The sequence below is a fragment of the Sinohyriopsis cumingii genome, chromosome 18, assembly GCF_028554795.1.
Source record: "Sinohyriopsis cumingii isolate HCF-2022 chromosome 18, ASM2855479v2, whole genome shotgun sequence".
NCBI lineage: Eukaryota > Metazoa > Mollusca > Bivalvia > Unionida > Unionidae > Sinohyriopsis > Sinohyriopsis cumingii.
This window is the reverse complement of record NC_142978.1, coordinates 15,923,646-15,937,197: the sequence shown is the minus strand read 5'-3', so window position 1 is coordinate 15,937,197 and position 13,552 is coordinate 15,923,646. Positions and strand designations below refer to the sequence as shown.

General features: G+C 41.2%; 1 protein-coding gene across 4 annotated transcripts in view; it reads right to left on the bottom strand.

The window, feature by feature from the left end:
- Nucleotides 1-13,552, bottom strand: part of LOC149776141 (solute carrier family 23 member 1-like) — a 146,871-nt gene that overhangs the window by 48,553 nt on the left and 84,766 nt on the right. For all 4 annotated transcript variants that reach the window (XM_089942426.1, XM_089942425.1, XM_089942424.1 and 1 more), the window contains one exon: nucleotides 8,041-8,222. In XM_089942426.1, coding sequence (XP_089798552.1) covers nucleotides 8,041-8,222 — 182 coding nt within the window. The remainder of the gene's footprint in view (nucleotides 1-8,040; nucleotides 8,223-13,552) is intronic.

The following is a 13,552-nucleotide window of genomic DNA, read 5'->3' as shown; positions in this document are numbered from 1 at the left end:
AATAAGAGAATTTGAAACAAGCAGAGTCAAAGAACAAATCAGTCAGATAAGAGACCATCAATGTTAGCTCTGGGAATGTAGAGGAAAACTGGGGATCCTTCAGGGACTCGTCCAAAACCCTTGATCCCACCACATGTAAACATCAAGATTTGTTTGATGAGAATGTTGCTGCCATCTGAGTGAGAAACATCGGCTTCAGAAGGCATGTTTAGAAGATGGCACTTCATCATATGACAAGGCAGACTTCAGCAACATCAAGAGGACTGTACAATGCAAGACTTGGGGCTAAACAACAAGGCAGATGAGATTCAGTTCTGTTTATATACAAGTGAAAAGATGAACTTCCATGATGCTCTAAAGACTATCTATGGGCCACAGTTGTCAGGAACACCTGAAAGCACAACGCTGCTCACTGACAAAGAAAGATACTTCAAAGATGGACTGAACACATCAAAAACATCCTCAATCAACAGTCATCTATTAGCCAAGAGGCAACTGATCGACTGCTCCAAATGGAAATCAACACTTGCTGATCCTCCAGTGCTGACTGAAACTGAAATAAAATGACCATCTGTGGAATGGAAAAAAACACTTGAAGCAGATGCAATACTAGTAGAAGTCTATAAAGCCGGAGGCTCACACATGGCACAGGTGACTGAACACTTCAGGTCAATAAGGACTCAGGGAACTATACCCGAGGCGTACATGGATGCTGCCATCATCCACTACTACAATCGGAAAGGCAACAGACGATCCTGGAACAACTATGGGGACAAGAGCTTCTATTATATCTCAGATCAAAACATTAATTTCGAAATCGAGGCTTGCAGAGATAGCACTAATCTCATAAACTTAAATCTTCTTGTGCCATGTCTGATTTTTTGAGACTTCTGAGTATGCTTGGCATCTTCACTACAGCTATGATGCTTGGATTTGAGGGGTCACATCCTCTTTCGCAGCTTTCATTGGAAGAAAAACATATATCGTGCTAAAGAACTTTTTTTTGCATCACCACCTCTTTCGACCGAGCAATCAGAGAGAGAGAGAGAGCGCTTAACCGTATTGCCCTCTGATGACTACCAATTAATAGCTACAAGTACAAAGTCTGGTTGCATCATTAGGACCATGGTGCCATCCAATCTGAACTGGAGATTGGTCAGTTCCAGTAAAAACTCATCCAATTCAGAGTCTCACTCTTTACAAGGAAGCTAAAGGTTTTGTAGGATATAAGCTTCAGTGTGGTATGAAATAAACGTTCAAACTGATCCGCGTTGAGCCACACCAAAATATACGAAAGATTCCATTTAGGACAAACGGTGAGAGATATTTGGCGTATCAAGTCAAAATTGGCCAGCAACTCTTACAGATCTTTATCATGACCAAATCTCCACTGTCTTGATGCCTGAAAGGGTCAAATATCATGGAAAGGGTCAAATATCATGGCCTGAAAGGGTCAAATATCATGGAAAGGGTCAAATATCATTGAAAGGGTCAAATATCATGGAGTGATAACCTTTGATAGTAATCGTAGCTAACTCGTTCTCCTCAACAAACTAGAGGAAAAATCGCAGCCAAAAGCAGGATCCAGACACTAAAAGGGACGATGCCTTTTGATCTATCAAAAGTCTCTAAATACGTGCCACTTTCCCTTAAAAACCTTCAAAGTGGAAGACCTTCTTCCCTTATGTGATTCTCGCAACAACAAAGGTTGAAAATTCTTTCAGTGAGAGGCTTTGCTGACAAGAGCCAGGCCTAAATGAATAGCTTGTCTAGCAAGTATAAAACGCCTGTTACTGAAGCTATTTAGGTCGGTTCGGCCTCGCCGGAATTTTCTGGGATCGTCTGCCATTCAGAGGCGTAGCTATGATATTTTGCGCCCGGGGACGAACTATAAAATTGGCGCCCCAGCCCCCTCCCCGTTTAATCACATTTTTGAATATTACCCTTGTTTACTTATTATAATGTAACGTTGTAAGCCTCATTTTGGCGCCCCTGTACCTTGGCGCTAGGGGACATATGTACCCCCCTGCCCCCCCCCCCCAGCTACGCCTCTGCTGCCATTAGATCGAGCAGATTGTTCACCTTGGATTTGTGCCCTGTGAGAGGGGCTATCAGAATCAGTTTGCAATTATTACCTCTCAATTTCTGTACTATTTCAAAACTGTTGTGATAAGTAGCTAGACATAAGCCAAAACCCCTCCCAACTGACTGATGGTGCATTCCAGGCCTTGGAATTTTAGTCAAAGGCCGAATAGACAGTAGTAAACAATTTGTGATTCCAGCTTGTTACAGAATGGTATATCATTGTTAGATCCAACATGGAAACTGTTGCAAAGGCAAACCAAAGGCCGTAGAACGCAGAGTCAAAGAATAATGCAGCTTCAGTGAGGACTAGTGGAGACAGGCGTCCCCGATCACCAGTTAAAAATCTTCAGCCGCCAGGGCCGTATCCATTAAATGATAAGTTGCCATGCTAATTATTTTGGCAATGCTGGCAATGAATAGCCATGCACCAGAAGCCAAAATTTCAGCAAGGTGAAAGATCGCTAACGATGCCATGTCTAGCTTCAAAGAAGTTGCCACTATGTTTCACAGTGACATGGGGGTGGAATGGAAAACCACTCAGATCCACTTTATAAACAGGAGTGAGGTCACTAACATCTTTTTGTCCAAGCTTTGTGACTCAGTACTATACGTGTCGAGGTGCTGCACTTCATGCCACTTACAGAAGTCTGTTTCTGTAAACTGAAAGTCTGCCTCTCGTAAATGATAGTTGTCCTACTGCTCCTTCAAAATTGTGTAGACTGCAATTGCAGTGTTGCCCAGTGCACTAAAGACTGCAATTGCAGTGTTGCCCAGTGCACTAAAGACTGTAACTGCAGTGTTGCCCAGTGCACTAAAGACTGCAACTGCAGTGTTGCCCAGTGCACTAAAGACTGCAACTGCAGTGTTGCCCAGTGCGCTAAAGACTGCAATTGCAGTGTTGCCCAGTGCACTAAAGACTGCAACTGCAGTGTTGCCCAATGCGCTAAAGACTGCAACTGCAGTGTTGCCCAGTGCGCTAAAGACTGCAACTGCAGTGTTGACCAGTGCACTAAAGACTGCAACTGCAGTGTTGCCCAGTGCGCTAAAGACTGCATCTGCAGTGTTGCCCAGTGCACTAAAGACTGCAACTGCAGTGTTGCCCAGTGCACTAAAGACTGCAACTGCAGTGTTGCCCAGTGCGCTAAAGACTGCAACTGCAGTGTTGCCCAGTGCACTAAAGACTGCAATTGCAGTGTTGCCCAGTGCGCTAAAGACTGCAACTGCAGTCTTGCCCAGTGCGCTAAAGACTGCAATTGCAGTGTTGCCCAGTACGCTAAAGACTGCAACTGCAGTGTTGACCAGTGCGCTAAAGACTGCAACTGCAGTGTTGCCCAGTGCACTAAAGACTGCAACTGCACTGTTGCCCAGTGCACTAAAGACTGCAACTGCAGTGTTGCCCAGTGCACTAAAGACTGCAATTGCAGTGTTGCCCAGTGCACTAAAGACTGCAACTGCAGTGTTGCCCAGTGCACTAAAGACTGCAATTGCAGTGTTGCCCAGTGCACTAAAGACTGCAATTGCAGTGTTGCCCAGTGCACTAAAGACTGCAATTGCAGTGTTGCCCAGTGCGCTAACGAAACAGTAGATCATGATGCGCATGCCATTGAGAATGATGTGTGATATCGAACGGAGGCCCTCTGAAAACTCTCGCTGTACCTGGTCAACAACAGAGTGGAGATCTAGGTCAAGGTTTGTGCTCAACCGTCCATTTGTGTATGCTAAGACCTCGTTCATGTCTTGGTAGATCTACCACCATGTCGTTTTCGTACAGCATTTGCTAGCAAGTCCCAAGATAAGGATTGCTACGCAGGTGGCAGTCACCGACCTCAATGCATGCACAGTTGCACAACTTATCCAATACCTTGGTTGAGTCATTGGACACAATTGTGTATGGCATAAGCTCTCTGAGGATCGTCAACCCTATCAAACTCCTCTGCATGCACAAAGACCCTGCCCGAGACCAAGTTACGTCTCGAGGGAAAGATAATGGGGTTGGTCTTTTCACCGAATAAAATGTGCGAAACAGATTGGACCACCGCTGGGCTTCTATAGGTAGTCAAACTTGAATACTGCAGACAAAGATTGCAGAATATTTTGCCATCATGACAGTAAAGGCGCAGGCAACATCAGTGCAATAATCTTAAGTACAGCTAGAAGCTGTTCATGAGGAACAAGCAGCCCACAATGCGGACCACGGTGGTAGTAGCTAAATAGAGCTGACGCGACTTGACCATAGTGTGATGCCGAGCCCGCTCAGTCACTTCGTTGTTGACTTGTCTCATAACTTTCCGGTAGTCCTTATTGATCTATCTCTTGTGGTTGTCTTCCTGGTAGCCCAAAATGTCGTCAGGTGGAGTGCACCAAATTTGAACGAGCCTTTACCTCATGCAAGCGCCTTTGGACGCCTCTACCAAAATCGCATACAAGCGCCTTTTTGATGCCACTACCAGATTCGCATACAAGCGCTGGTGTAAAACATCATCCATTTTGAGCGAGTTTTCGTAGCGCCACCTTCGGGGAAAACCCCGTATTAGATACTTATAATTCTCGTGGGTCGGTGGTTCTTTCCGGGATTTTCCTAAGATCTTCCTCCACCATAATACTGGCCGCCATGTATAGCCTATCTTGTGCTGAAAAATGGCGTTAAACCCTATAACAACAATTAGATACTACATTCATTGCCGTGAATAACCATTACGCCAGATCACGTGGTCGCTGTTTATGGTCTGGTCGAAATCTGTTATTTAAAGTAACTGGGTCGTATTCTCCACTCTCCAAAATGAAGGTCGTTGATTTCATTCAGTACTTACGGAGTTTACACGATTAGAATCACAACTATGAAATCTTCAATAACTTAAGGAAAGGCTCTGATACTTATGTAGGCACCAATTAGTTTTTATAAATTATCAAATTCAGATGACTTAGTGATGTAGACGCAGACAAAGAACTTGTAAATTTCAAGTATGAGAAATGGCAGCTACGGTTGGTCACGCGGCTTCACTGGATTGACGGTGTACGGGTTCTCAAGATTTTAAAGCACATCAAAAATTCTTCCGTGAAAAATAATGACACAGCTATAACGATCGGACTTTACTCTTAAATTCCATACATAATAATGTAAAATGGTTAAAATTGCTGTTAAACGTAACATACACTGTACTGCCTAGCAGTTAACGGGCAAGGCCCACAGGGGTTCGTTACAAAGAAAATTTGGAGTATTCGTCCATGAATCAAGGGATGGGGGTTCTAACCTGTAACAATATTGTTACAAAGAAAATTTGGAGTCTCCATCCATGAATCAAGGGATGGGGCTTTTAAATTGGAAAAATAGTGTTACAGGTTAGAACTCCCATCCCTTGATTCATGGACGGATACTTCAAATTTTCTTTGTAACGAACCCTTGTGGGCGGGCCTATGTGTATGGAGTCGAATAGGTAACACGTGTTCTATTTATAGCGCACTGCACTGGGTAACTTTGCTACATGTGCATCGAAGGGCTAAAAAGCCATACTCTCTATGAGGTAAAGGGCTTAAAAGTCGTCAACCACGCCGTTACAACACACCGAACATTAGGTCTGGGTATTACGAACATGGCACATTTCACGGATAAGATCCTTAACTGCACTGCAGTAGTGCAGACCATTTCTGTTTCTGCTTTCTCATGAGCAACATGTTAGAGATTTTCACGATGATGGTGGCAGAATCTATGCAAATACCTGTCTCTTCGGCGTTGCCAAGGGGGTAGTCACTGAGCTGGTCACCGATCTTTGGTAACAGAGGTTCTACCTGGACAGGAGTGTTGGCATAACGCTCCTTAAAGGTCTTAGCAGCCTTGTTCACAACCCAACCATGGTTGCTATGCAGAGTAAGTGCAAGGTCAGCGCTTCATCTCATGCATTATCTGTACATTGCATCAGTCAAGCTCAAAGCTGCAGACCGCATTACAATGAATACCATAACTAGGTAGTCTCCGCTTTCATGGCAAAATCACTGCATCATCCTACAACATCTCTACCAAAGCTTATCGTAAGTAGGAAGAAATCGACCAGTGTGAGTAAGCTTCAACAGTCTGTCATAGGTCATGTTTGGATTGGCCGTTAGTCGGTGCTTCACAAGAGCAGCATTGTACTGACTTAGAAACACATCAAGCATATAGCAGCTAGAACGAAAGTTTAGACTATCACAGAAAGACCGTGAGGGCGAATACAACCATCGCGTAGCTACTTCTTTGGCCAATTAAGAAGAGGCTATCTTTCTTCGCGTATGATGATAACACGAACCACAGGGTAAATGGAGTTGCAGGTCTTCGACCAGTTTAACTCTACATTGTCACGAAGAGGATAGTAACAACATTTGCATCACTTGAAGCAGGATCTTTAAGTACTTTGTGAAAGTGATTGGCGTCCTTATGTGTAATATTACGCCACCCTTTCGAAAGGTCCGAGTCCAAGTCATGGCACCTGTCTTCTAGTCCCAATGATAAAGTATAATGTAGGCTTATCCGTCGGTATGGGACAGGGAGTAGAAATGGGCTCCGAGTTTGTGTACTAGGCGTGGAGCCAGTGTAGGCTTCTAGCAGGGGGAGTAGGGTTGGGTTCGGTACAGGAGTTCGCAGCTCGTCACATTGGCACGCAGTGTGCATAGGAGTGAGGCGCTTTATAAGAACAGCCGACATAATTGCATGGTATTCTGGGATAAGAAGGCCTCGTCGGGCCGAGTCGATAGTGTTCTGCAATGCCTTGTTGTTCTTGTTATTTTTAAGTATACCCCAAATGAGACTATTGTCTAATTGGATCTTTCTTACTCTGTGATTCCCTGTTACAAATTACCCTAAGGAGTCTTAAACTCTAAGCAATACTTTAATTTATTGTTAGCACACTGAACATATAACCTCTATTTAAATTGTGCTCCCTTTGGATACGAACGACATCGCATTTGTGCAACACTTCCTTTTCCGAGTTTCTGAAGATTAAATTTTTTTTAAAACCCACTACGACATGCTTTTTTCCACTAGGCAATATTGCCAAGCATCAGCGTCTGACAAAGATCATAGCCTTTAATTTTCGTTTTATGTATACTTATGGTGTCACACTTCTTTAAAATATTTTTTAAATATACCATTTCCCTAGATTGGCTCAGGGCCCTTGCGAACCAATGGTGCATATCAATTTGTTATGTGCCATAAGACATGCGAGAACATGGTGCTGACATGTACCACTAGGCCCATGCCATACACACGGAAATGGGATTGGCGGTCTTGGAACGACGATTCGCAGGTGACACGTGTTGCTTTCCTGACAACGAAATCATTTTAACTTTATAATTATTCTTCCTCAAAGCATAGAGTATTACACAAGCTTGTTTCCTCTTTCATCAAACAATCTTTCCTCATTTATTTCTTTTTTCCTCTTTTTGTATAATAAAATCCTACGCGAAGTAATACAAAAAGAAAGCAAAGCTGCATATTTAGGAAAACTAATTGAGCAAGATTTTCAATAATAGACTTAAGAAAAACAAATGCATTTACTCCATCTTTGAACATTAACATTTATTCTTAGAAGTAGGCTGGAACTGAAGACAGAAGAGAAGAAGCAAGTTTGATTTGGTTTGATGATTTAAGGTAACTTAGGTACCTGTAATTATTTGTATGTTATGCTGGGATTTTTACATATTTGTCTTGAAAATATTGTTAACTTTTACTATATTTAACACAAACCAAGAATTCCTACCAAGCAAAGGTTTTCCTGAATGCTGTATCTTGCGTCTTTATGGGTTTACAAAGAAAGGTTTAATCCTGCTAACTCTGCCCTTGATGACGTTATAGTCATCAAAATCACTTTGTCTATCTCTCAAAAAGGTGAGAAAAAGTAGAGTAGAATCTTCTAAAGTTTTTGCACATAGTAAGTATTGTAAAGAAAGGCAAGTATATGAATAAAAGATGAGGTGGAAACTTACATGACGGCAATCCACCACTGTTTGGCTGCTTTTTCAGCCGCGGGTTGAAACAGGGAAATGCCGATCAGAGTGATGGTCGGAGTGATCGCTAAAGGACCAATGAACCTTAGCAAGATACCTATCAAACCACTGAATCCAATAAACACCTGGAACATTGATGACACCATAATGGCTCCCTGAATCTGCAAGAAATTTTTTTAAAACATCAGTTGTAAATTATTTCGTATGCACTTCTAATTTCAGCAAGTCATCATTAGCAATTTTTCATCAGGTATTACCATTTTAATAATGGGATGGGGGGTGAATAAAAAAATATGGATATGGGGTGTCAGATGGAATTAACATTACAGTGATCATTTTGAAAATATGGCGATATGCATACATAAATGAGGATATGGGTACAATGAGAAATATAATGTTAAAATGTCCATAGTTGAAAAATAGAATAGGACAGCCAGGGAACAAAAATAACAGGACATGAACTTAGCATTATATTTTCCTTGTTGCCCATAACTGATTTTGTTTGGTTTTTTTTTTAGTACAGAAATGGGGATACATGCACAAATGGAAATGTGAGCGCATATTTCTAGTCATCTAACGATAAATAAAATACTGACACGATTAACAGGCTGGGACTGTCCGGGTACAAGGGGCATCGAACATGAACATGACTGCCCAATACCCATCCTAACTGACTGGCACTTGCACCTACTGGCCAATACACTGTATTGCTATCACCCATAAGTACCGACCAACACCTATACCTACTGACCAGTAACCACCTCTATTCACTAAATTTACTAACACCCGCACATACTCACCAACATGCCGTCTTACTAACCAACTCCAATCTGTACTCACCAAAACCTACATCTACCAAACAGCACTCAGCTCCACCCGCAAAGTAAGATATAATGTAAGGAAGTTTAACAAGTATAGCAGACAAAATATAACCATCAACCCTAAAACAAAGTGGTGAAGTATAGAGGGAGAAAGGTTAGGAATGCCTTCACTAACACACAAATATACCATCATACTTATATAATATTACCTATGGAAAGGGTAGAAGGGTTTTATTTTAGCAGGGGTGGGTCCAGAAATATCGTTCGGAGTGTAGTAAACAATAGGCAAGGGGTCTATAGGCTGAAACTCCTTATAAGGTCCCAGGTGGCAAAGCCACCGGAGGCTATTGCACTTTAATAATTTCCAGGGCATATTCTAATCATCTAACGGTAAATAAAAATCACTCTAGGAAACATTCTGTTTGTTTCGCGCTAAATTTTAAGATGGATGGAGGAGGCGTGCTTGCTCGGTCGCCTCCCCGTCCCCTTTCCAGTCATGTCCCTTCCTTGGTATGGTAGATAAAATTGTGAACAAAGGACAACGTCATTACAAAAATTAACAAATGTTGGCATTATCTTCAGCAGGAGCTTTGTTTCCCAGATATCTGAATGGCCCCAAAAAGGGCCGATGGAAGTTAACAAAGAGTGTTAACACATATCACACTCGACTTGGTAACCACACCACTTGAGTCAATGTCCACACGCTGCACATCGACATTCCCAACTAGTCTATCTACATGAGTCCACAGAAATGGACAGGGTACTCTCCCAATTCTTTGGGATAAGGGGTTCTTCCTGTTATTGTTGCTGCTACTACTGCTGTTCGTGACATCGAAGGAACAGTTGATCTTCTCACTTCTGTTTTTCTCTTCTTCTCATTGTTTTTCTCTCATTTACTTTCTCTTCCAGTATAAAGACTACCAGTTTTTTCCAAAAAAGAAGTACAGCATGACTTAAGCAAAAGGTCGTCTTCATCGGTTCTATTCTGAATTGGTCTTCCCCTTCTGGATTGTGACAGCAGCAGGGTCAGTCAACTCTTTATGGTTCAGAAACTCATTCATGTAGACTGAAAAAAATATCCATTGACAAGTGCCAAAGTTTGTAACATTATAATAATTGGAATGAGCAATGAAGAGCATGAAACGATTCTACACTTACCACGTTCTGCCAAGGACACTTACCACGTTCTGCCAAGGAGCGTTCTTGGTCATCGTGACGACAGGATTCGTGTTAGTTGTTCGTTTCTGCACAGAGGCAATGGTGAGGCAACACGGGATGGTACAAGTTTATATATAAAAGAACTTTACATTTGATGAGACCTTTGTTCTGATGACTTTGTGTTCCATGTCAATGTGTTCTGTCAAACTTTCAGGGTGACCGTTAGTAAACTGAATATATTTAAGCACTCAAGAGCAGAAGGAACAGACGTCGATATATTTTGTATGTACTCCTTGAGATATGTCTGCTTCGTGCAACAAACCTGTGGCATTGGTCCAGCCTCCAGACAATCTGTCGTGACGATTCAAAGGTTTGATTTCCATAACATCGTAGTTTATCAACGAATCGTCGAAATTCTGTACGTTTTTTAAATGTAGACTGTAGTCGTGTGACCTAATTTCCATCACGCGCTATCATTGAATTTCAGACTTTGTCATCTTTGAAAAGAGTTTTCGTTCAAAGCTTCCACAGTCACCTTTGTCAAAGGATGTTTCAGTTCTCAATCGGGATAACACGTGGAACATCCACGAAAAAAACATCCATGAAATTCGTGTATGATCTGTGGGATCTTTTCTCCACTGTTTATGGACTGCTGTATCACCATGTCTCGAGTTTTGCACAATTATTGCAACCAGAGCACAACATTGGCTGAATATCGACTGCTGGCCAGTTGCTACGTTTGAGATGCTACAATTCCTAGGTCGCACGCATGAGCTTCGTTCAGCATAGTAAACCACCAGATTTGGCTGTGGTTGAAGATTCAGTCAAGGGGAAAATATCTGAATACTCAAGAAATAACTTCAAACGTTTTCACAGCACCTCCATGGAATGTCAACATCGGGCCGACAACATTTTAACTACTCTTCTTCACTATTAAAAAGGTCTTAAGGAACATTCAAAGTCAAAAAGATAGAGTCCACCCGATTATTAGGTTTCTTTGCATTGTACTGGTGATCCAATTATTTATTTGCTTCGTTGTTATACCTCTTAATGTAACATTAATGGTCCGACTTGACTTGACCACAAATAAGACATCATCTCTTTGTTGGACAACTTGTGTCTCTGTGGAATTGGTATGAGCCGAATATTGTGTCCATGTGCTGGACACGCTTCCAATGATTCACAAGTACTTTTCTGTTGTCGGAAACGTTTCATGTGATCTTAGTCGTAACACATTTGACTCATCAATGTTCGTCTGCAGGCTGATCATTAAATCATTTTTGTTTTCATTCAGGAACACAATGTGTGTATGGTAAATAGCTAGGAAATATCTCTCCAAGATAAATATTTTTCTCTCGATTGCTAAATATTTTGTCTCAACAGTAATAGTATCTAAGAAACCCTTTGAAACTGGTAATGGCATATAAAAGGTATTTGTGCTTTGGATATTAATGACCAGTCTACCTGGAAAAAGGGGTCACAGAAACAAGGGATATCCACCAATGACCTGAATGTGAACATTAAACATAGAGATAGAGGTTTTCACTTCCTGTTTTTGTGCATTCATGAGGTTTCTTTCGAAAGTCCTGCTTGTTCAAAATCATTTCTGCTTCTCTCCATTGTTTGATTCTATTTGAATTTCTAATACTCGCCTGAAATAAATTCATATTGTATCGGTTTTCTCTGCATGAGCTCTAGCTACCACGATGGTGCAAGCTAAACACATCTGATATTGACGTTACTAATCTTGACCATACAATATTTAGCAGTCGGGAGTTGATCCACGGATAAAAACTTATTTTACGTTTTCCACTGACCAAAGGAGAAGAACCGTGTGGTACATGAAAGGTGGTTTTATCCATCGGTCATGTCAACCACATAGTTCAACTGTTGGACATGTTGAATTGTGTCCAAGATTTTGGAAGAAGTTGATTTCGCAGATGTATTAAATTCAATTGAAATAGCACATTTCGAACTGTATTGAGAGGTAGACTATCTGGGTCTTATGTTAGGGACAGCCATTTCAATACAGCCAACATAGTCTCCAATACAACAGTAATAAATACAACTTCTTTCTCTTCAAAGGCTTTGGATTTAAACAGATTAAATTTGAGCGTAAGTGTAAACGGTCGTTCTACGTAGTCTATATGTCACTTTGTCAGTTGAATTTGAAAATAATCCTTAGGGCTAAGGTTATTTTTTTTTATCATCCTGACTCTATCAGTCGTCGCGTGGAGCACGGATGAACTTTTATCAAACTTCTGTGAGGGTATGAGGTAACACAAAACGTCGTCATCCCTTTAATTCTAGCTTTTCCCTGGCATGGTGTGCTTGTTTTATGACAGCAGACGATTCGAGATTGATTGAAATTGGTCTAGAGCGAATCGTAGATACCTTTTATCGTTGCCAAGAAAATGAAATTGGTCTTCAGAGTGTCCACAACGTCCAATGAAAATGAAATTGGTCTTCAGAGTGTCCACAACGTCCAATGAAAGTTAAAGAAGAGATAAATGAGGAGCTTTTAGTAGAAACATAAGAACCCATTCCTTCTAAGACGGGGGCCCATGTGACCAAACGATCTAAGACGCTCGCTTTTACAGTTTACACAAAGAGATAAGAACCCACTCCTTCTAAGACGGGGGCCCTGTGACCAAACGATCTAAGACGCTCGCTTTTACAGTTTACACAGACATCTCATCTTTATCCGTGTGAGTTCGAGTCTCTGCTCCACCAACGTAGATATGCAAGAAAGCTTCCGGTCGATCGGTGGTTCATCCCGGGGTCCTTAGGAAATCTTCCTCCACCAAATATACAACCATGTATAACTATCACGTTCTGAAAAATGGCGCTAAACTCCACAAGACCAAAGAACATGAATCTTAAAATAATAAATTAGCATTTGAAATACAGATGAAAACGCAGGAAGAAAAAAAAAATTCCAAGAAAGAAATTCACAAACGTAAAACATTCCTAAAATGTAATACAAATGAACACGTGGTTTGTTCAAAATTTATTGTTAATCTTATTCACGAAAATTTACTAAAAAGTAAGTGTCACATGTCTTGGTTTGTGTTTACACACAAGACAATTTCATATACAAACGCAAATATTTTTAATCTGGTAGTAATGAGTACGAATTCTTTCCCGAAAGAACTGAAAGACGCTAAATGGTGCCTTTGTATTTGAAAAAGAAAAACAGGGACTTTTCAACATCAACTTCAATTGCCTTAAAGCTATTCCACGTTCAAATGATATTGCTGTGGTGATGGTAGTTGCTGTCACTGTTATCATCTCGATGATAGTCGATGTAGTCATGTCATTGAAGATTTAGAACAGATTGTGAAAGTCTCTTTTTCTTGGGCTTTATCAACGATTCAACACAATGTCAGTTCGTTTAACACTCCTTTCATTTATTTCACTTTTCGAAGTTTTCAGCTCATGTTATTTTCACTTTTCCTGTTTTTGAACAAAATGTTTTTCTTTTGGGGAGGTAAAAATACATCTAGTACCCA